Below are 21,537 nucleotides of genomic sequence, written 5' to 3'. Positions count from 1 at the left end.
TGCATTCACTGCGCAAATGCATGCAAAGTTTACTTAAAAGTTAAAAGATTTTTTCTTTCATCAAAAATGTAAGTGATCCTTACTGTGAATGTAACCTTTTCATAATTTAAGGATTGTAAACAAATTTAAAAGGAAAACATAATTAATAACTGTGTAAAAATATAGCTGCAGGGGACAAAGGCTAAGATAATTAGAGAATGAATATGCTGCAAAATCCCATTGGAATTAAGATAAAAAGAACCCTCATCCCTCTAAATCTAGAAAAATAATCCATCTTTTAAAATATACACATAAATGCTTAAAAATACTTTAGTAAGTAGATCACTACATACAACAGATGGTGTATTCTTCTTACAAGCCTCTAACTTGAGGCAGTTTTGAATGTGATGATAGGAAAGTAGTTTATGGAGCCTTGTCGAAGGGTTTTCATTGCAGAATGTGAACAAAGCTATGCTAAGAAATACTAAAATACATCAGTATACTACTTCTTTCCAAGCTGATCTGCATCTGCAGTAATAGCAATGTATAATACCTTTACACCTAATTTTTATAAGATAAAGCAGTGTTGAAGGTTCCAGCATAGCTGGGTAATATTCTTTAAGAAACATATTACATGCTGAAGTCGATATTATATTAAAGCTCACTCTTGACAAAAGAATCCAGACAAGATATGCTTAGTTATTATTTTTGATGCCATAGAAGTCCTTAGTTATTATTAATGTAATTTGACATGGATTTTAATACAACCTATAGTTAAATTTTAAAAAAAATGTTATACCCATGAAAATCACTTGAGGAGAAATCAAGCTGCTTTGAGGCCTACCTATAGTCTTCCGGTTATGTGCATACAAAGATCTCAGAAGAACCTCAAAGCACCTACACCTTTAAGTAGAAGATGCACAGATCCACAGGGGCACCATGAAGCACCTACTTTCAAGAAGGATGAACTACCACACCTGTCCCACAAACTTATAGTTCAAGTAGGCATAATAGAGGTCTGATAACATGTCAACAGGTTTTCAGGATCTTCCCATTATTTTCAGGTAACTTATAGTGTGCACAGACAAGTGAAATATGATTACCACTAGCCTCTAAATCATGGATTTTAAATGGATCCAAGGGGGAAAAGTCACAATAAGGCTGTGTGTTTCTATAACAGAAGGGAGAAGATCATCTTAATCAAGTCCAAGGTACAGATTAAGAATACAGATGGCTAATTAAAATGTATGTACTAATTTAAATAACTGAGCAAGCATAAGTTACAACTACATTTCAATTGTTTTACTACATCATGATCAAACTTTTCAATATAATATTAGTGTAGGGAGTTTTAAGATAAATTAGCCTACCTTCCACCACGTCCAACCCGTCTACGTGAAAACCCAATGCACCTTTGTGGCACAGTAAGGGTGGTTAAGCAATATCTATAACGTTCATCTCCTAATGTTTCTCCTTTAGGACTATTCCATGGCCAGTCACCAGTTTGGTCTAAATGAGGCTTTGAAAAGAAATATTTGAAAAGGGTTAAAACATGAATTTTAATTAATATAAGTGTAACAAAACTGTAGAAACTCAAGACTTACAGCATAATACTGACAGCCTGCTTTCCTACGGAAAGCAAATGGCCCATCAGGATCATTTTCTTCCTCAGCTTCAGAAGAGCCAGACAAGACCTTCAAAAAGAAACCAACAGATAAGAATAAAGACACAAGTTATCTTTCCTCCCCCTGAACCAAAGAAACTGTAGACATCATACTTGAGAAAGAGGTTCTTCATCAGAGCTGGGAAAGTCATATTGATTCATATCTTTAGCATTAAAGATTGGCAGTGCAGCAGGAGTTGTCTGTTGAGTAGCAATAGCAGCCGATGAAGGTACAATTTTGGGCTTCTTCTCATATTTTCTCTTCGGTCGTATAGCATCAGCTTTCTCTTGCTGCATGAAGACAATATGCATTAATAGTTTTATCTGAGTAAATTGTATCCATTAGGAGATGTTAGTTTTAGTAACATTTTTTTAAAATGCAGCATTGTGATAAAATGAGAGGTAAAGAGGGATTTCTCCTTCCCTAACAGATAATCATGTAAAGCCTCTTTCAAGTTGAGTGTTAACTCATGGTGACTTCATGAACATTTCTAGTAAGAATTCTCTTTTGCATTTTTTTTTCCAACTTCACAATCTAGAGCACAGCTCTGGGATTTCCTGGTGAGCTCGCATTCAAATACTGACAAGGTCTGACTCTGCTTAGATTTTCAAGATCAACCAGGATTAATTTATAGGAAGCTTTAACATAATGGACTATCAAATTAATTACCACAGGGAATAATAAATAGCAGTATCTACCTAGAGACCAGTTATCTTGAAGTCTTATGGAATGAAATTAACTACTCACATGGTTTAAGTACATTTATAGCATGGAATCACAAAGGGGCAATTTTTTTCAAGTAAGTAATATGTATAGCACTGTATATATATATATGTATATATATATAAATTAATAGATTTAGTCACCTTGTTTATTTTAAATTCCTTCAATTCCATACTTTCTTGGTGTTTAAACTGAGTGCTATTAGGAACAGGAATAACAGGAATAGGATAGGTAGGCTTCATGGGCTGTCGATGTATCATTACTTCAGACATGATCTCTCCATTATAATCGCCCAAATTATATCTGGAAATTAAGAAAAAGTTTGAACTTGCCAGAACTTTTAAATGTTAGTTTATATAGTTAATATCTGTATTTTTATTATCTACCAAATCTACATCAGCATTTCCCTACCTGGGCAATTTCCAGATACATGGACCTTACTTGCAGAATTTCCCGGCCAAAATGGACATTGCTGACAATTCTGGGAGTTCAAGCTCATTCACCGGGAAATTGCCCCCGCTGAGAACTGCTGATCTAGATTTGAGTGTTGCATAATTTAAAAAGTCTTACTCAAGAAGAAAAATACCATTACAGAAATACTTAGAATATACATTCTGAAAGAATGATTGCTGTAAGTATGCAAAATCTTTCAAATTTGAAATGTTCTGAGATCAGCATATCTCTTTTCAGCTTGGAAAAAAAAAATCAGCTTCAAAAAGGGCTGCTTTGACTTCACAGGACTTGTTCTGATGCTGTCTTCACCTTGCCAGAAGTGTTCTGAGTTGAAATAACCAAGGCATTTAGAGTGCTAAATATTTTATACACCTCAGATAACAGTGAGAATAACATGTATTTTCAATCAGTATTTCCAACTCTAAATGCACAATGGATCTTTAATGATATTATTTCAAGCAAAGCAGACTTACCGTACTTTGATCATTACCAAGTATTACCACAGATTTCTAAAATAGTAAATTGAATCCCTCTTACAATCTTAGTTCAATACAGGATCTCTTAATTTATTTTTAAAGATATTTTAATACATTCCAATCAACCAATATTCTCCCTTTAGAATGAAAAAAAATTGTCCCCTGTAAATTAATATATGCTTTTCATTTATATAACTCCAGATAGATGCCTAAAGTTGCCTTGGTTTCAAAATTACAAAAGAGATCCTTTATGTGACACTGACTTACACTAAACCAGATTAATCTATCCACTACCTCAATACCGTGTGGTCCAACTGCCACTGCTTCTCAGGGTCTTAGAAAGGAGTATTTCCAGTCCTATTTGGAGGCAACAGGACTGAATTCAAGATATCAGGACACGTTAACCCCTAATAATCTTTTTCTCCAAAATGGCAAGACTTGCCAATGATAACTAAGAAGTCAAGATAGTTTGCTTGATAATCTAAAACACTGTTTTTATCCCCATGCCCACATATTCACTCACAAGAACACCTATGTTACAAATGTGAAGCAAATAAAAAAAATATTCTAATTTTATAACATCTTATTATTTACGTGAAATTTTATAAGATCTTTATTTAACAGCGATCATAATTTAAAACCAAAATTGAACTGTTCTACCTCTTTTCCATAATTTCCAACGTTAAATGCAGTAACTCTCTCTTGCTTTTTTCCCTTCTCTTTATCATCTCTAGAATTGTTACTGCACGACTCAGATCCCGCCTCAGTTTAAGCATCTTTTCATAAGAAGCTTCATCGTTCTTTCGATTCTGCAAAATATAGTAAATATACAAATGGAACATTTATATTTTTAGCCCCAAACTATTATATATCAAGTATTTTCATACCTGAATATTGTTTATAATCATTTTTTTCAACCACAAATTCTAAATAGTTATTTATGAAGACTTTTATGCCACTTGTGCCTCTAAGTAGCTCAAAACAGAAAACTGCAGTATTACAGTACAAAAATGCAGTAACTAATCTGATAATCATAATGTATTCATAATTATTATTAACAGTGCCCTTACTCATCCCAGGTACAACAAACTAACAACCATTTAGTCCCCAAATGCTCTCTGAAATTGCCATGCTTTTAAAAGCTTCCTAAACATCCATAGTGAACATGCAAATCTCATTTCTGATGGAAGGCCACTCCAAAAGAGAGGAGCGCCTGCAGAAAATGCTGGCTTCTGAATCCCCTACCACCACGCTTCATAGGATTCTCATCAGACATTTTTTGCAGACACAATTTGGGCAGGCAGATTCTATTTGGAGTAAGCAGTCTCTGTAGGACTTTAAAGGTGGCACCAGGCATCTTAAACTGTACACAGAAGCAGACTGGCAACCAACACAGCTCTTGCTGTACTTCTGTTATATGGAAACATCAAGCTGTCCGTGTTAATACATGAGCTGTTGCATTTGCAATAATTAGAGCTTCTTCAAGGACAGTGACCTGTAGAGCACACTGCAATAGTCCATACATGAAGTAACAAGGTGATGAGTGACAGCTACCAGTTCTAGGAACAAGAGCAACTGATTCACAAGCCAAAAACTGAGCAAAGTCCCTCCTGGCCACAACTTCCACCTCCTATTCTAACAGGAGCTGGAAGCCCAGGAGGACCCTGAGATTGCACATCAGCTACTTCTGGAGAAGCACAACCTCATCAAGAGCTGAAATTAGTGTTATCCTGGAATCAACTGGCTTCTAAATTAGCAGGCACTCTGTCTTGCCTGGGTTGAGTTTCAACCTCTTTCTCCCTATCCTGACCCTTACAGTCACCACTGAGTCAGGACTCCCATCCATCTCCCATTTGATCTGAGATGGAGATGTATAATTTGGGATCATCTGCATACTGGTAATACCATACCTCAAATTATCAACTGACTTCTTCCCTCCAGCCTCATATAGATGGGGGAGAGGTTTGAGCCCCGAGACATTCCATAATGAAGTGCCCATGGGCCTGACCTCTGTTCCATACATACCAGCTGGGGCCATGAACTCAGAAAGGTGTGGAAGCAGCATACAACGGTGCTCTTCCACTGCTAACACTCACAGATGGTCTAGAAGGATACCATCGTTGATGGCATCAAGGGACACCAAAAAGACCAATAGGGTCATGCTCCTCCTATAAAGCATAAATGAACATGACCAATGCTATTTCCATTGTATGCCTAGGCCTGAAACCTGACAGAAAAGAGTCCAGATAATCCATTTTTTCAGAGTCCTTTGCAGATGCCAAACAAGTACCTACTCAACAACCTACCCTGAGAAAGGAAGGTTGCAGACTGGGTGACAGCTGTCCAATGCAACTGGGTGAAATGTCAGCCCCTTAAGGAAAAGATGTACAATGCCCCCTTCAAAGACATCCCACAAGGTGTCCACTATGGCTTGAGCCATCTTCCCATTCCCTCTTTGGCAGCTTGCACAAGTCAAATGGGGCAGGGTCAAACTCATCTCACCAAAGACTGCCCAATTCCACAGGATCAACATGTTCAAGCTCTTTCTCAGGAAACCTTGCAAAACATCACCCTCACACTTCTCTGAATTCTGTCCAACTGGCTTCCGACTCGAAGTGAACACAAGCGATTTTTATCCACAAAGTGCTTTGCTAATGTCACATGGGGGTTTAATAGCCCATCCTTCTGTAAAAGAATCTGGGTCACTTTAAAAAGGCCCCTGGACAGCAGTCTGTGAATGCAGTAAGAGCAGAGAAATAGCCTATATATACAGACTGTATTTACACACATACACACGCATACTCACTTTTCGAGTCTGCATCTTTTCTGTTCGCCTTCTAAATGCAACGTAAGGATCATTTGTGCTGGAACCATCACGCTTCTCCTGTTTCACTGCTGAGATAAGAGAGGGACCTCGACAGTTTTTTCTCTTTTTAATCCAGTACTCATATACTTCTCTAATCAGTTCATCATCTTCCTTCAAGAGTAGCTTGGCTTCCTGCAGGCTGACTGGCTAAAGGTAAAATCCAAGTATGTCACTTTCATATATTCATACCCTTAAAACAATTTCAAATTTGAAACAACACTATACCTGCTGACCACTTCCTTTTTCAAGTCGATCTATCATTTCTTCAAACTGCAAAGGAGAAATATCTATTTTTTTCTTCAGCTTATTCACAAAGGCCTCATCTTCTGAATCCAAATCATAATCTGGTTGCTCAGCATCCAAACTAAAAGCTGAACAGAGAAAAACATTTAGTTTTTTTTTTGTTTTTCAGTTAATCTAGGCAAAATAGAAAAAAGTAATTTAGATGAAACTGCTATTTTATAGGAGCTGAAGCCAATAGAGTTTAATATATATTTCAAATTAAAAGCGTTTGAAAATATGCACATATATTCCTGCCATCTTGTAATCTACTGACTATAAAATTATACTCCTTAATGAGTCCTGAGAATATGGATTTAGGATAACTAATCATTATCTGGATACGACAGAATGCACATAAATGGCTGAAATAATATTACCAAATGAACACGGGCTTAAAGTCTAGTAAAATAGCCTTCACCAGATAAATCAATTCTTCATTAAAGGCTATTTAACTGTATCATTTTCAGGGTGAATAAGACAGACTTGGTAGATCTATCCCATTACAGGTAGTCCTTGCTTACAGACTGCCTTGTTCAGCAACCATTCAAAGTTACAATGGTGCTGAAAAAGTAACTTTATGTCCAATGTCCGCATTTATGACCTTCACAGTATCCAGTCACATGATCGCCATTAAAGTCAGTATGCGCTATCCTGTGCCTGACCTGCTGTTTTTCTCTCCCCCCTTGCAAAGCAGAAAGATTGGAGAGGAAAGTAAGCAGGCACACAATGGGGAATACACATTTAAAAGCAACGTGCTGATGCCAGCAGCCGTGAGCACACTATGCAAACAGACCTGTGTATTCCCCATACTGTGAGACAGCTGGTCCAGAATGCAGCTGCGTGGGTTATTCTTGGTGCCCTGAGATCGGCACATATAACACCTTTACTGTGCGAGCTGCACTGGGTGCCAGTTTGCTTCCGGATCCAAGTCAAGCTGTTGGTTACGACCTTTAAAGCCCTACATGGCATGGGGCCAGGTTACCTGAGGGACCGTCTCATCCCCTTAACGTCGACCTGTCCTACCCAGTCATGCAGACAGGGCATGCTGTGAATCCCACCGGTTAGGGAATTCCACCTGGCGGGGTCTAGGAGGCGTGCCTTCTCTGCAGCAGCACCCACACTGTGGAACATTCTGCCCCCGGAGGTAAGGCAGGCCCCCTCGCTCCCAGCCTTCCAGAAGAACTTGAAAACCTGGTTCTGCCTGGTTCTGCTGCCTCGCTTGGGGTGGGAGAGGTAATAGCTTGTCTTGGGGGTGGCTAGCACCATAGGTCTTTCCCATCGAATAAGAACGTTGCCCCTTGGGTTTGGTATTTATCTTATTCTTATTTATTGGTTTATTTATTCTAATTTATATTTTATGATTTTAATTCTGGTTTTACTGTAAACTGCCCAGAGTCCCCCTTTCTTGGGGGAGATGGGCAGCAATAGAAGTCCAATCAATCAATCAATCAATCAATCAATCAATCAATGTGTCTATTTCTAAACTGTAGGATATCAACTGACAGCTACATTAAAAAGGATTCATAGTCCCTGAGAATTGTTTTCCATTGGGTAGTGCATCTCCAATTCCATTTTTTTTGACCAAATTTGAAAAACTCTACCTGACAATGTTAAGTTTGATATAAGAATGTTAGTGAAGTACATAAATTTTCAGTTGGTCCATGACAACTCTGAACAAGTTACAAATTATCTAATCTACATGTAAAGCCATACAGTACTATGTCATTGCATGCCACGTAAACTATATCAAAGAATGCTATAAGGGATACTGGTGTATTTCACTATTATATTTTATTATATAAGAAAGCATATAAATAACACAATTTTAACTATTTTGAACTCAATATTTTTTGTTTATCAAATTTTGTTAATAAATCTAATTACTTACATGAAGTAATATATCTTTCTTTATATCCAAAGGAGATTGTGAATCTACGAAACTACTTTAATTTTAAAAAATCTAGTTGATTTTAAACATTCAGTTTAAAGATATACTCACGCTGTATGTGAATAAGCTGCTTTGGCATCTTAAATTCTCCAGGGTATATAGATTCATAATAAGCAATATTACTTTCTGCTTCTGGGACTGGTATAACCATATTATCCCGCTTCTCTCCATATACCTGCTGTGCTGAAATGGCCCGCTGGAGATGATGTTCCTACAGTTCATTAAAAACAAGACAGATGAAAATTGAAATATGCACTGTATATTTGTGTTTGTGTGTGTGTGTGTGCGTATAAATGAATGTTAATATGGAAACAGAACAGTTGAATTAATATTAAAACTGTTTCAGCAGGTATTTTTCTTTGTATCAGTTGAACTTATACAGATTCTTAGCCTCCACTTAGCATTGATTTTCATGCTTACTAAAAGTAAGCCAAAATCACAAATACCGCAATATAAAACTGGAAATTTTGCCAAACGATTTCAGTATTTGTCATTTTTGCCTATGATGATAATCACTGTCTGAAATATATTTTAAAAGAGTCAATAAAAATAATATGAAACAAACTAAGCACTGATTTTTGTTTGTTCTTAAAATATTTTTCTTTGTAATATAATTTAAATAGGTAGTTCTAGTAATCATTAGCCAGAGCACCAACTAAGCAGAGTAATCCAAATAGAAACCGGCCTTGGGAATCTATGCCTTTTTCCCCCAGCCATGCAACAAAACAATTTCTACTCCCTAAAGAAAATCTGCCTCCCTCTTATAATTAAGTGATATTATCAGCTATCATATTAACTATTTTAAGGATAAATCTGTCTCTTAATGAAATGGTAGATCACAATTTTCTACAACTTGTAATTAAGAGAGAGCCTGCCAATTGTCACAGCGGCTGGTACTCATATTTTGTTCACATTCTTTAAACCATGCTGTAGAGCAGAAGTCTGATCTGAGGCAGACAACTGTTGTTGGTAGAGGGCAAATTAAAAAAAAATTTTTTTCAACAATCAAAATGTTAATTCCAACAGATTAAAATACAGTATCCTTCCAATACTGTTTTGAAGTAGAATCCAATATTACTGCTAAACTAATAGCAGTTTCCAAATAGTCTTCAAGTGCAAACCTACCTACAAGATATTCATATGGTCCAAATGCGATTAATACTAGGCAAGAGGAAACAGGAGGTATTATTCACCAAACCACATGGACTGGACCAGCAATGTATCCTCACTACTGTTTTCTGAACCATTTGCAACATGTCAAAATAATCAGGAAGATCCTCTCACAGATTCAATGCTAAAGAAGAGGTGGTTTAGGTTTACCAGATATGACAATGTACTTTGCAGCTTGTTGCTTAGTATGGATGAAAGATTGGGTGACTTTGAGAAATAGGAGGTTACTGAAATTAGAAGGGCATGATTTGAGATTTGGATGGCATGGCTACTAATGGTATGATAAGGACAATGTCGATTTTAAGAATAATTTTATTTACTGTGCCATATTGAGGCTATGGAATAGATTACAAAGCTAGGTTGTCTCCTAAACTTCCTTGGTTTTCAATATGTTCAGTTACTAGAATGATTTAAAGCAGATAGAAGAATTTTTGATTCTGAACATGGTAAAACCAAATTTGAACGCTGTACAAATGATGAACATGTTATTGCCAAGATGTATAAACTTTTATTGAAATTAGAAACAGATGAACAAGTTAAAAGTTGTATGACAAAATGAGCTAAAAACTTTGGGTATAATATACAAATAGAACAATGGGAGAATATGTGGATGAAAGGATTGAAATTTACACTTATAATCTTACAGAGAATTTTTATAAACTGATGTATTGTTGGTTTTTGTCACCAGATAAATTGTCTAAATGTATAAAAGGTCTTCAAATGTATGTTGAAAGTGTGAACAAGAAGGGACTTTTTATCATCTTTGGAGGACATGCAAAAAAGCTAAAAATATTTGGGATCAAATACATATTTTAATTCAGAAGATCTTAAAGACTAATATACAATCAAAACCAGAGACTTTTATTTTGGGATTGATGGACAAACAGAAAGAACTCATGGAACTTTATTTTTATACAGAAGTCCGCAACATTGTTCAAGAGGAGGCAACAAAATACATCCCAAAGAAAGAGAAAACCAAGAAGGCAAAATGGCTGTCTGCTGAGACACTAGAAGTAGCCCAAGAAAGAAGGAAAGCAAAAGGCAACAGTGATAGGGGGAGATATGCCCAATTAAATGCAAAATTCCAGGGGTTAGCCAGAAGAGATAAGGAATTATTTTTAAACAAGCAATGCGCGGAAGTGGAAGAAGACAATAGAATAGGAAGGACAAGAGACCTCTTCCAGAAAATTAGAAACATCGGAGGTAAATTCCAGGCAAAAATGGGTATGATCAAAAACAAAGATGGCAAGGACCTAACAGAAGAAGAAGAGATCAAGAAAAGGTGGCAAGAATATACAGAAGACCTGTATAGGAAGGATAACAATATCGGGGATAGCTTTGACGGTGTGATCAGTGAGCTAGAGCCAGACATCCTGAAGAGTGAGGTTGAATGGGCCTTAAGAAGCATTGCTAATAACAAGGCAGCAGGAGACGACGGCATCCCAGCTGAACTGTTCAAAATCTTGCAAGATGATGCTGTCAAGGTAATGCATGCTATATGCCAGCAAATTTGGAAAACACACGAATGGCCATCAGATTGGAAAAAATCAACTTATATCCCCATACCAAAAAAGGGGAACACTAAAGAATGTTCAAACTATCGAACAGTGGCACTCATCTCACATGCCAGTAAGGTAATGCTCAAGATCCTGCAAGGTAGACTTCAGCAATTCATGGAGCGAGAATTGCCAGATGTACAAGCTGGGTTTAGAAAAGGCAGAGGAACTAGGGACCAAATTGCCAATATCCGATGGATAATGGAAAAAGCCAGGGAGTTTCAGAAAAACATCTATTTCTGTTTTATCGACTATTCTAAAGGCTTTGACTGTGTGGACCATAACAAATTGTGGCAAGTTCTTAGCGGTATGGGGATACCAAGTCATCTTGTATGCCTCCTGAAGAATCTGTATAACGACCAAGTAGCAACAGTAAGAACAGACCACGGAACAACGGACTGGTTTAAGATTGGGAAAGGAGTACGGCAGGGCTGTATACTCTCACCCTACCTATTCAACTTGTACGCAGAACACATCATGCGACATGCTGGCCTTGAGGAATCCAAGGCTGGAGTTAAAATCGCTGGAAGAAACATTAACTATCTCAGATATGCAGATGATACCACTTTGATGGCTGAAAGTGAAGAGGAACTGAGGAGCCTTATGATGAAGGTGAAAGAAGAAAGTGCAAAAGCTGGCTTGCAGCTAAACCTCAAAAAAACCAAGATTATGGCAACCAGCTTGATTGATAACTGGCAAATAGAGGGAGAAAATGTAGAAGCAATGAAAGACTTTGTATTTCTAGGTGCGAAGATTACTGCAGATGCTGACTGCAGTCAGGAAATCAAAAGACGCTTAATCCTTGGGAGAAGAGCAACGACCAATCTCGATAAAATAGTTAAGAGCAGAGACATCACACTGACAACAAAGGTCCGCATAGTTAAAGCAATGGTGTTCCCCGTAGTAACATATGGCTGCGAGAGCTGGACCATAAGGAAGGCTGAGAGAAGGAAGATAGATGCTTTTGAACTGTGGTGTTGGAGGAAAATTCTGAGAGTGCCTTGGACTGCAAGAAGATCAAACCAGTCCATCCTCCAGGAAATAAAGCCAGGCTACTCACTTGAGGGAATGGTATTAAAGGCAAAACTGAAATACTTTGGCCACATAATGAGAAGACAGGACACCCTGGAGAAGATGCTGGTGCTAGGGAGAGTGGAAGGCAAAAGGAAGAGGGGCCGACCAAGGGCAAGGTGGATGGATGATATTCTAGAGGTGACGGACTCGTCCCTGGGGGAGCTGGGGGTGTTGACGACCGACAGGAAGCTCTGGCGTGGGCTGGTCCATGAAGTCACGAAGAGTCGGAAGCGACTAAACGAATAAACAACACAAAAATAGCAGTGAGGCTTTTATATGCCCAAAGGTAGAAAGATTCAACATTACCTACAATGAAAAAATAGATGGTGAAGTTGATGAGTTGGCAAAATTGACAGCTTTGATTAGAGAGAAGACACTGACTAATTTTATTTATTTATTTATAAATTTTTCTCACCCCCATCTCCCCCAAAAGAGGGACTCCGGGCAGTTTTAATATTACCTGGAAACCCCTTTTGGACTTTTTGCATGAAACAGAAAAAAATGAAATCATGCTATCTGGATTAGATCATTAGGAATAATACTGGACAATAGAATTAACGAAAGCTATGTTGTAAACTTAGAGCAAGATTTTAATACAAATGTATACTTATATCTGTAGCAAAGAAAGTCAGAAGTCATTCTTTTTCTGTATTTTTTTCCCCACACTTTTGACTTTGCTTTTTTCTATTTTTATTTTTTTCATTTCTTGTTAGCTTTTCTCTTTTTATCTTGAAATCTTAATAAAGTTTAATAAAAAAATCCTCTCACAGATTCATACACATTTTTTATAATTCATATTGTTATTTTAGACTATAACTACATATATCCTGAGCACCAATTAAGCTAAAAAGAGTTATTTTCATTAATAATCCCAAATGTGCTAAAGACGTAAGGCTGACTACAACTGTTATAAACTGTGTATTTTGATCCCATTTCTCAGGTTCTCTTACTATTCTTCCTTATGTTAGTTCCAGTTATCTAACTGACTGCCAAAAACTCTTGCCTATCATTGTTACCCCAATGTGACAAGTCCAACCTAGTCTATGAATTACATCTTATGGAGGATCCAAGAAACAATTAGCATATACTTTCAGAATTATTTAAAACATTAAACTTTCAACTATTGTGGTATGGTCACAATGGAGATGTTCTGAAGTTACAATTTCCTTATATGTATCATGTGATATTATATAATTATATATTATTTTGCATGAAATAGCTAAACTTGCCATTTAGACCTTAACTAAGAATAGAAAAGGCTCCTTAAGCTGATAAAGCGCTGAAAGATTTATACTATTTTTTTACCCTACTAGAATATACAGAGATTTCTAAACAAAATACAAATGTCTCTTTTCTGTGTGTTTGTGCGCGCACACGCACACCTTCAAGTCAGTGTTGACTCCTGGTGACTGCCTGTACAAGTCCCTGCAGTTTTCTTGGCAAGATTTCAGAGGTGGTTTGACATTGTCTCCTTCCTAGGGCTGAGAGAGTGTTACTGGCTAAAAGTCATCCAGCTGGCTTTGCGCCTAAGACGGGACTAGAGTTCAGTTTCCAGGTTTCTAGCCTGTTGCCTTAGCCACTACACCAAACTGGCTCTCTGTCTCTTTTCTGACTGCTTGGTAATCCAGATCTTTTACACAGGAGAGCACAGAATGCAAATATATAGGATTGTTTAAAGAGTGGTGGAAAAAAGGGGGAGGTCAAAGATAATATTTGTATATTATTCACTAAGTATATATGGACTTGAAGGCTTGTTAAATTTCTGTATGCAGACAATGGATGTTGTGTTGTTGGCTGATAATCTGAATGATTTGCAGCCCATATATGATGCAAGAAGAATCATTTTTTAAATTCTTTATTAGAATTGTTGGTTTCAGAAATTCTAAAATAAAATAATAAAAAGCAACTAAACACAAAGATTCGGCCCATCAAACAGAGTCGTCATCTCATTATGCTATCAGTCATCCAATTCTATGGTATTTACACAAAATTAACACTTTTCATCTCCTCTACATACTTATTGCCATGGCTGCCCATTCTTTTGTTCTTAATTTCCTTGTGCCTAGTACAAATTGCAAAGGAATCAAAATCTACCATCAGGAAGCAAATTCTTTCACTGTGTGAAGCCCAGCTACCTCTCTGTAGAAGTGGGTAGATAAATCTGACTCCAAGGGACAGATATAATTTACAGTGCAGCACATAACAAAACAAAAATTCTACATGAGGTACTTTAGAAATATATAAGCACTATGGTGCAGGAATCCCCTTGTATCTCCCTTCACATATGCTGAAGGAACAGTCAGAAAATGCAGCTCTGTAAAAGCTTGTATCAAAGGCAGCTTATCAAGGATTTCGTAGAGGCACGAGCCATTATACAATTTCATCAGCAAAGCAAGTTAGAAAGTTGTACAAGTAGTCCTGGCATACTGACAGTAATCAGGACTGGGAACTGTCACTAAGTGACATGGTCATAAGGCATATCACGTGACTGCGTCAACTTACAATGGCAGTTCCGGCAGTCCCGGTTGCCATCCTTAGGTGAATCCCACGCAATCACCATTTACAACCTCCTGCTGCCTTCCCCATTGACTTTGCCTGTCAGAAGCTAGCAGGGAAGGTCGCAAATGGCTATGACATGACCATGGGATGCTACAATTGTCGTAAGTGTAAGCTGGTCACCAAGCACCCAAATCACAATCACATGACTGCAGGGATGCTTTGCTACACACAAATATGTAGCTTTACATCATTTTCCTCATAAAAAGCCACTTATATTTGTTTGTCTTTTGGTAAAAATATTTTGATTTTATAGTAGTTATAAATTATTCGGATTTGCACTATTTAGCTTTTTTAAAAAAAAATCTGCTTAAACCAAGTTGTGTAGTTGAAAGTATTGCCATGTCATGTACTTATAAAAGAGCAGAAATCTTACATTCACCAATAGATAATGGGAAAAACTGGAGGGAGGGAAGCTCTGTAACTGTATTACTAATGAAGAACAGAAATGGTGTCAAGATACATCCTTGCCTTTCTCAAGGCATAGTAATTCTATTTTTTCTGTTACTCCACCAGCTTGATCTATATAAACTTAAATACACGTGCTGTAAAGTCTATATCTTAGATCAATCCTCCTTCTATGCTCAACTCTAACCATTCCCCATAGTCTATCCCTATCTATCAAATCAAAAATTGATGACAGATTAATGAATGCAAGGTATAGACCACAGATGGTTTTTCAAGCAACTTCCAAATCAAATGTTGCAATATAAAGTACCAATCCAGCGTACTGAAACCTTCTTAAATCTAGCCTGTTCTGGATGAAAAAAAATCTGATTTACTCTCACCCAGTCTAGAAGCCTTTTCAAAATATATCTTGCAGAATTTGCAATTGATATTAAACTAGTAAGTAGCAAAATAATGCGCTGAATTCATTTTATCCCCTTTTTTCTATGTAAGCTTGACCACACAATTCAGCAATAGGTAGTCATCGCTTTCCAACCACTTGTTCAGTAACTGTTTGAAGTTGTGATGGTGTTGAACTAGTGGTACTTATGCCTCATCCTCAAGTACTGTTGCCACACCCCCACAGTCATGTGATGACGATTTGGGCACTTGGCAACCAGCTCTCACTTATGATGGTCACAGCAGCATCCCATGGTCACGTGATCACCATTTGCAATCTTCCCTCAAGCAAAGACAATGTGAAACAAACAGGGAAGGTCCCAAGTTGCTCTGGTAGGCCCCCACCACCACCTTTCTGCGCACTGCACCCTCTTTCCCCGGGCCTCCCTGTGCTCGTACACACATACTTACCGGCGCCCTCCTTCCCTGGTCTTCGCACACAAGCACACACCCACCAGTGCCTTCCTTCCTTGGCTTCCCTGAGCTTGCGTGTACCCCACCTACACTCACATAAATCCCACCCCCTCCTTCCCCATCCTCCTTGCCCTCACATGCACTCCGCGCCCTGCTTTCCCAGCCTCCTTGTGCTTGCACGCACCCCATGCCCTCCATCCCCAGCCTCCCTGTGTTCACGCCACACCATCCTCTCCCCCAACTCATGCACAGACTGCACTGGGCCTGCCCCACTCCCCTACGGCACCCCTGCACTCCTTATCTGGGACTCCCGCTGTTTCCCATTTAACAACCCACATGTCTTGGGTTACGACAACCAGGACTGCCTGGATTGCCATCACTAAGCCATGCAGTCACGTGACATTGCCCTTTACAACCACATCGCTTAGCGACAGCAATCCCTGTCCCAATTGCTGTTGTAACTTGAAGACTACCTGTATTCTTAAGGTAGTCATCCTGTGGAATCAATGTAGGTAAACGAAGCAGTTAGTCATCATGCCCACCATTCCAGAAAAGATCTAAATACTTCTGGTGGCAGCGCATCCTCACCAGGCTTCCTTGTTACTAGAATTTAGCTATTTATCCACTGTAGCCAGGACTTTCTGTTCAGAATTGGCTACTTTTCTTCTTAAACATATGAAAAGCTTTCTCCTGAAACTTCTGCATCTTTGATCATATCAAGAGATCCCCTGTAACCTCTCTGGTTGCTCTTTCAGCATTTCTCTTAGCAGAGAGTTTGAGGTTTCAACCACCTAATCATAAGCAACTCTCCTTGCTTCCACGAAGGTAATATCTTTCAGTCCTACATATGTGGGTCTAGAGAATTCATCCCTTCATTCTCTCTTTGACCACATATGATCATTTCAAGACAGTTTTGTCCTAATCTGGTACCCTCTCAAATGTTTACTCTAATTCAAGTTTATGGAATTATTTTATATGGATGTTAAAATTACTGGATCAAAACCCAAATTAGTTGTATTTGATGGGAAAATAAAGTGAATGATTGCTTGTTATAAACAGTAAAAAAACCTGCAGGTAGAGTAATGTCGCCTTTAGTCGAAAGCTTACTAAAGATGGGAAAATGGATGGAGAAATATTATGATGTGCAAATGCTGGTAGAAGAATAATGGATAGTATGTGGTCTACAGGTAGACCTCACTTACCGACTGCCTCTCACAACAACCATTCAAAGTTACAAAAGTGATGGAAAAATAGCTTTGTAACCAAGGTGCGCATTTATAACCTTCACAGCCTCTGTCATGTGTTTACCATTACAGTTAGTTAGTATGTGTTGTCCTGTGCCTGCCCCCTCCCCCTCCCCTGCAGAGCGAGGTACACAATGAGGAATATACTGGCCTTTTGCCTAGCACATTTCTGGCTTCCAGACCTGAGAGCTGTAAGCAAACAGTCACATTCTTTTCAATGTGTATTCCCTATTGTGTGCCTGCTTACTCTCTTGTAATCCCTTCCTCTCCAATGAATGTAAACATGAACATTAATTCCCTTCTTGCTGATTATCCCAGTGCCAAGGTAAGCATTCCAAAGGGCGGGGGAGTGGGGATTAAGGAAAGCTGAAGTAAAATTGTAAGCACAGTCACAATCACATGATTTTCCAATTAGCAACTGCATCACCTAGTGATCGAGCTGCCAGTCCAAACTGTGGTTGCTAAATAAGGACTACCTGTCTTGAGAAAACATATGTTTGTCAAAAGGACCAAAAAGGGCTGTGTATAAATATGTACTTTTGCCCACTAAGTTATATGGAAGTGAGAACTGGATGTGTCAAGAGAAGATGTGGCCAGGAGAACCTTTGCCCAGTTGTGGCTAGTGAACCAATTGTGACCTACCTTGGGCAGGAACTTCAGACAGCAACTCTCTCCTCATCACTACCCACTTGAACTAGTGCAGTGTGCTTTACATGGGGCTGCTTTGAAGACTATTTGGTCTTCCACTACAATTGGTCCAGAATACAGCAGCCCATTCCTTAGCTGGCATACATCAATAACAGCATTTTACCTTGGTCCTTGACTCCTTATCAGCTTTTACATGCAATTCAAAGCACTGGCTTTGATCTGTAAACCCTTGATGGCTTGGCACCTTAATGCCCACAGGATTGTCTTCTCTAGCCAAATTCAACCCATCTGACTCACTCATCCTTTTGTAAGGTGTCTGTGGAATGGAGCGGTCTTCCATTGGAAATCAGATTGTCCCATATTATTGGCTTTCTGGGAATGTTTACAAATTGAATTGTTTCAGAAAGCCTGTGATGAGTAAAATAACATCTTCAGTTTATTACTGTTGCTAGTGTTCCTTGTTTTATCTCACAATTTTTAAATTTATATGGATGTTTTATTATACTTTTATTATTTTAATGTATTGTGAATGTCATATGGTAACTACAGAGAGTCTGTGGATAGGGCAGTTATGAAACTAGTGAATAGGCAAATATGAAAGTGAGCGTTGGGTATACTAGGAGAAACAAAAAAGTAAGCTGAATACGGTGGGATTAGGGTACTTAAGAAGTATATGTGGTAAAACAAGGTTAGGGTCAAGAATGAATGGGTGATGAAAGTGGTCTGAATATAAAACTGAGTGATTAGTATGAAATACATTGAGAGAGTCTGTCATACAGAGAGAATAAGAACTGAATTGTAAAACAATTGTATTAAGGATGACTGCATGAGGGAAAGGGAAGGAATGAGAAAGTAAAAAAATGTATGAAGTGGTTTAAGGATGTGGGGGAAGCAAGGATGGTTTGCAAGGATAGAAAAAGCACAGTATTGGCGTAAACTAGATTCCATTATTTATTTATTTTTAAATCTCTTGGCTTTCATTTCTTTAGCTCACTATTCCTTACTCTTCTTCTGCACTTTGCACAACTATGTATTGCAAAAGAAAACAGTGTGATCGTTTTCTGTAACAAAGCCACAAATTATGGCTTATAACCCACAATAGCTGGATTCAGTCAACATGACAAACCACATTACAGCTTCACATGAAGAGCAAACTCAGTCATTGTAATAAACTAATACTACCTATTTACTGTTATGACTCATTCTGTTATAAAACATTTTACAAAATGTCACCTTTATTCCAGAAATAACAGATGTTACTGTTTGATACTGAAGTATCCACATTCAGTTGAAATATCAACAGAATATTTTATTATCTGTAACTACTAACACATACCTCAAGTTGTTACATGAAACAGTAAGATCAATCCACAAACAATGGGCTAAATGTCAAATCTGCACAAAGAAGGAAGAAATTTATTGTCTGATGTCCATAGGCATTTATTATTTGTTTATTGGGTTTATATGTCGCCAACTCTGTACAACAAAATTAGAACATCCATGGTATAATATAATATGTAAGTAATAAGCATACATGGTTAAGTCTAAAACAATACAAAAACCACAGATATTAGAATCTCCACAGTAAGAAAAACTCCAACCCCCCCAAATTGTAATTATCACTATAGCAATCACACATGATATAAAAGAAAACTGCACAACTAGAAATCAGCCAACACCAGCAAGATGGAATCAATCACCAAAGGGCTTTCAAAACAATTCAGTTTTTAATGTTTCCCAGAAAGTTACTACATGGGGGGGGGGGGGGAGCCAGATATTCAAATGGAGGCTGTTCCACAATACTGGAGCCAGTACAGAAAACCATTGGCTTTGGACCCCCAAATCTCACAAAAATGCAGGATCAAGAATTTTTTCTTGTGATGAATATACAAGTTGTGTCAGTTCTAACTGGAGAATACAGTCCTGAAGGTATCTTGGCAGAAAACCATAAAACCATAGTGTGCTGGGCTGCATTAAAACCATAAAGGGCTTTACAGGACATAAAGAGCACGCTGAAACCTACTGGCAGTCAATATAGGGCCTTAAGCACAGGTATAATGTGTGTTTGGTAGTTACCTCCTGTCAGCATATGGGCTGTCATGTTTTCTACCAATTGCAGCTTCCAGGTAATCTTCAAAGGAAACTCTATTTGTGATAAAACTCATTTTATTCCAGGTGATATTTTGTCAGTGAATGAGGGCTGCATGTTTGGTTTTTGAGGATATTGTGTAATAATACTTTATTTTGTTGATGTTGGTTTTTGTTGTGAATGTATCATAGCATCATGCAGTAGTAACACCAGTCTCAAAAAGAGCAGCAGTCCACCAACTGCTAAAGAAACATTCCATGGATCAGTGGATCTTCCAAATTACCACTCATCATTTCATCTGTGCAACTGCTGTTGCAGGAGAACAATTCTCTCAACTATTTTCAATTTAGATTTAGCCCTAACTTAGAGAAAGAATCAGCCATAGTCACCCTGGTTGATAACCTCCTATAGGAGAGACAAGAAGAGTGACTCAGTTAACTTGGTTTGATCTCTCAGTGGCTCTTGATCAAATGATCCTCTCTGATCATTTCTGTGAGTTGGAGGTTCGAGGCACTGTTACTTACTTACAGGCCTCAGACAGTGTTACTGGCTAACGGTGCCAAGACATTCAGGTAGCCATGATGCTACCTGAAGTAATGGATGCAGTGATTAGATAGAGGACCTAAACTGCTGAATCTTGCAAACAGAAACCATGTTGGTTGGTGCTTTCTGGGTACAAACACTGTTGAGTTTGCCTGTTCTACATGGGGTTGCACTAATTCAGAATGAACAGGTAAGTAATTTGGAGCTAGAGTCATCAATGTCACTGAAAGCCTAAGTGACCCCTATGGCCAGAAATACCAATTACCAACTTTGAGGGATATATCCTTTCTTGGATGGAGATAATGTAGCTAGTTTTTCATAAACAGGTAACCTCATATTCTGATTATTACAGCATGCTGTTACACTTGGTTTAGAAATTACAGCTGGTAAAAATGTAGTGGTTAAGTTTTTCAGTGGGGTACCTGCCCTTGCACTGATTTGTTGCAATTTATTATTTCACTGCTAAAGCTACTGCAGTGACTGCCAATTTGCTACTGAAACTCAAGCTTTTGTTTTTTTAATATATAAAACTCTAAATATCTTTGCACCAGTATAACTGATTCCTTCAGTTACAGTTCTGTTTGATCCTTTACAAAAATAAAAAATAAACAAACATGGTCTATTTGGTTTAGACTCAGTTTGCTGTATGAATCTTGTCAACTGTGATTCATTCAATAACCATGGTTAAGTAAAGCATGGTTTAACATGTGAAACCAATCATTGTCACACAGAGTAAAGCCTCAATTTAATACACAACTGGGGGAAACTGGTTCATTACTTCTTTGCATACTCTGTCTAGCTTCCAAAATGAGGAGGAGGAGGAGAAAGTATTAAGATGGAAGCAGTCAAGCAAGAGACATGAGGAATTAAAATCCTAATATTGCAACTGGAAATTGCACAGCAAAAATGGGTAATTGATCTATGTGTTCCACAACCAAGAAACCTCATTTATTCAACTAGAGACCTATTTTGCATATTCAAATTCTTAATATTACATCCATAACCC

General features: G+C 38.0%; 1 protein-coding gene across 6 annotated transcripts in view; it reads right to left on the bottom strand.

Annotated features, from left to right (window-relative positions):
• The window catches only part of EPC1 (enhancer of polycomb homolog 1), a 54,418-nt gene that overhangs the window by 15,721 nt on the left and 17,160 nt on the right, over positions 1-21,537 (bottom strand). For all 6 annotated transcript variants that reach the window (XR_010067929.1, XR_010067931.1, XR_010067930.1 and 3 more), the window contains 8 exons: positions 8,443-8,602; positions 6,387-6,532; positions 6,102-6,308; positions 3,956-4,104; positions 2,510-2,669; positions 1,757-1,933; positions 1,584-1,673; positions 1,350-1,498 (listed from right to left, as the gene is read on the bottom strand). Coding sequence is in view for 3 of the 6 variants with exons in the window: in XM_063303454.1 (XP_063159524.1) it covers positions 1,350-1,498; positions 1,584-1,673; positions 1,757-1,933; positions 2,510-2,669; positions 3,956-4,104; positions 6,102-6,308; positions 6,387-6,532; positions 8,443-8,602 (1,238 nt within the window). In the remaining 3 variants the exon portion in view is untranslated. The remainder of the gene's footprint in view (positions 1-1,349; positions 1,499-1,583; positions 1,674-1,756; positions 1,934-2,509; positions 2,670-3,955; positions 4,105-6,101; positions 6,309-6,386; positions 6,533-8,442; positions 8,603-21,537) is intronic.

This window comes from Candoia aspera, chromosome 4 (genome assembly GCF_035149785.1).
Source record: "Candoia aspera isolate rCanAsp1 chromosome 4, rCanAsp1.hap2, whole genome shotgun sequence".
Lineage (NCBI taxonomy): Eukaryota > Metazoa > Chordata > Lepidosauria > Squamata > Boidae > Candoia > Candoia aspera.
Note: the sequence above shows the minus strand (reverse complement) of the source record. Positions and strands in the feature narration are given on the sequence as shown.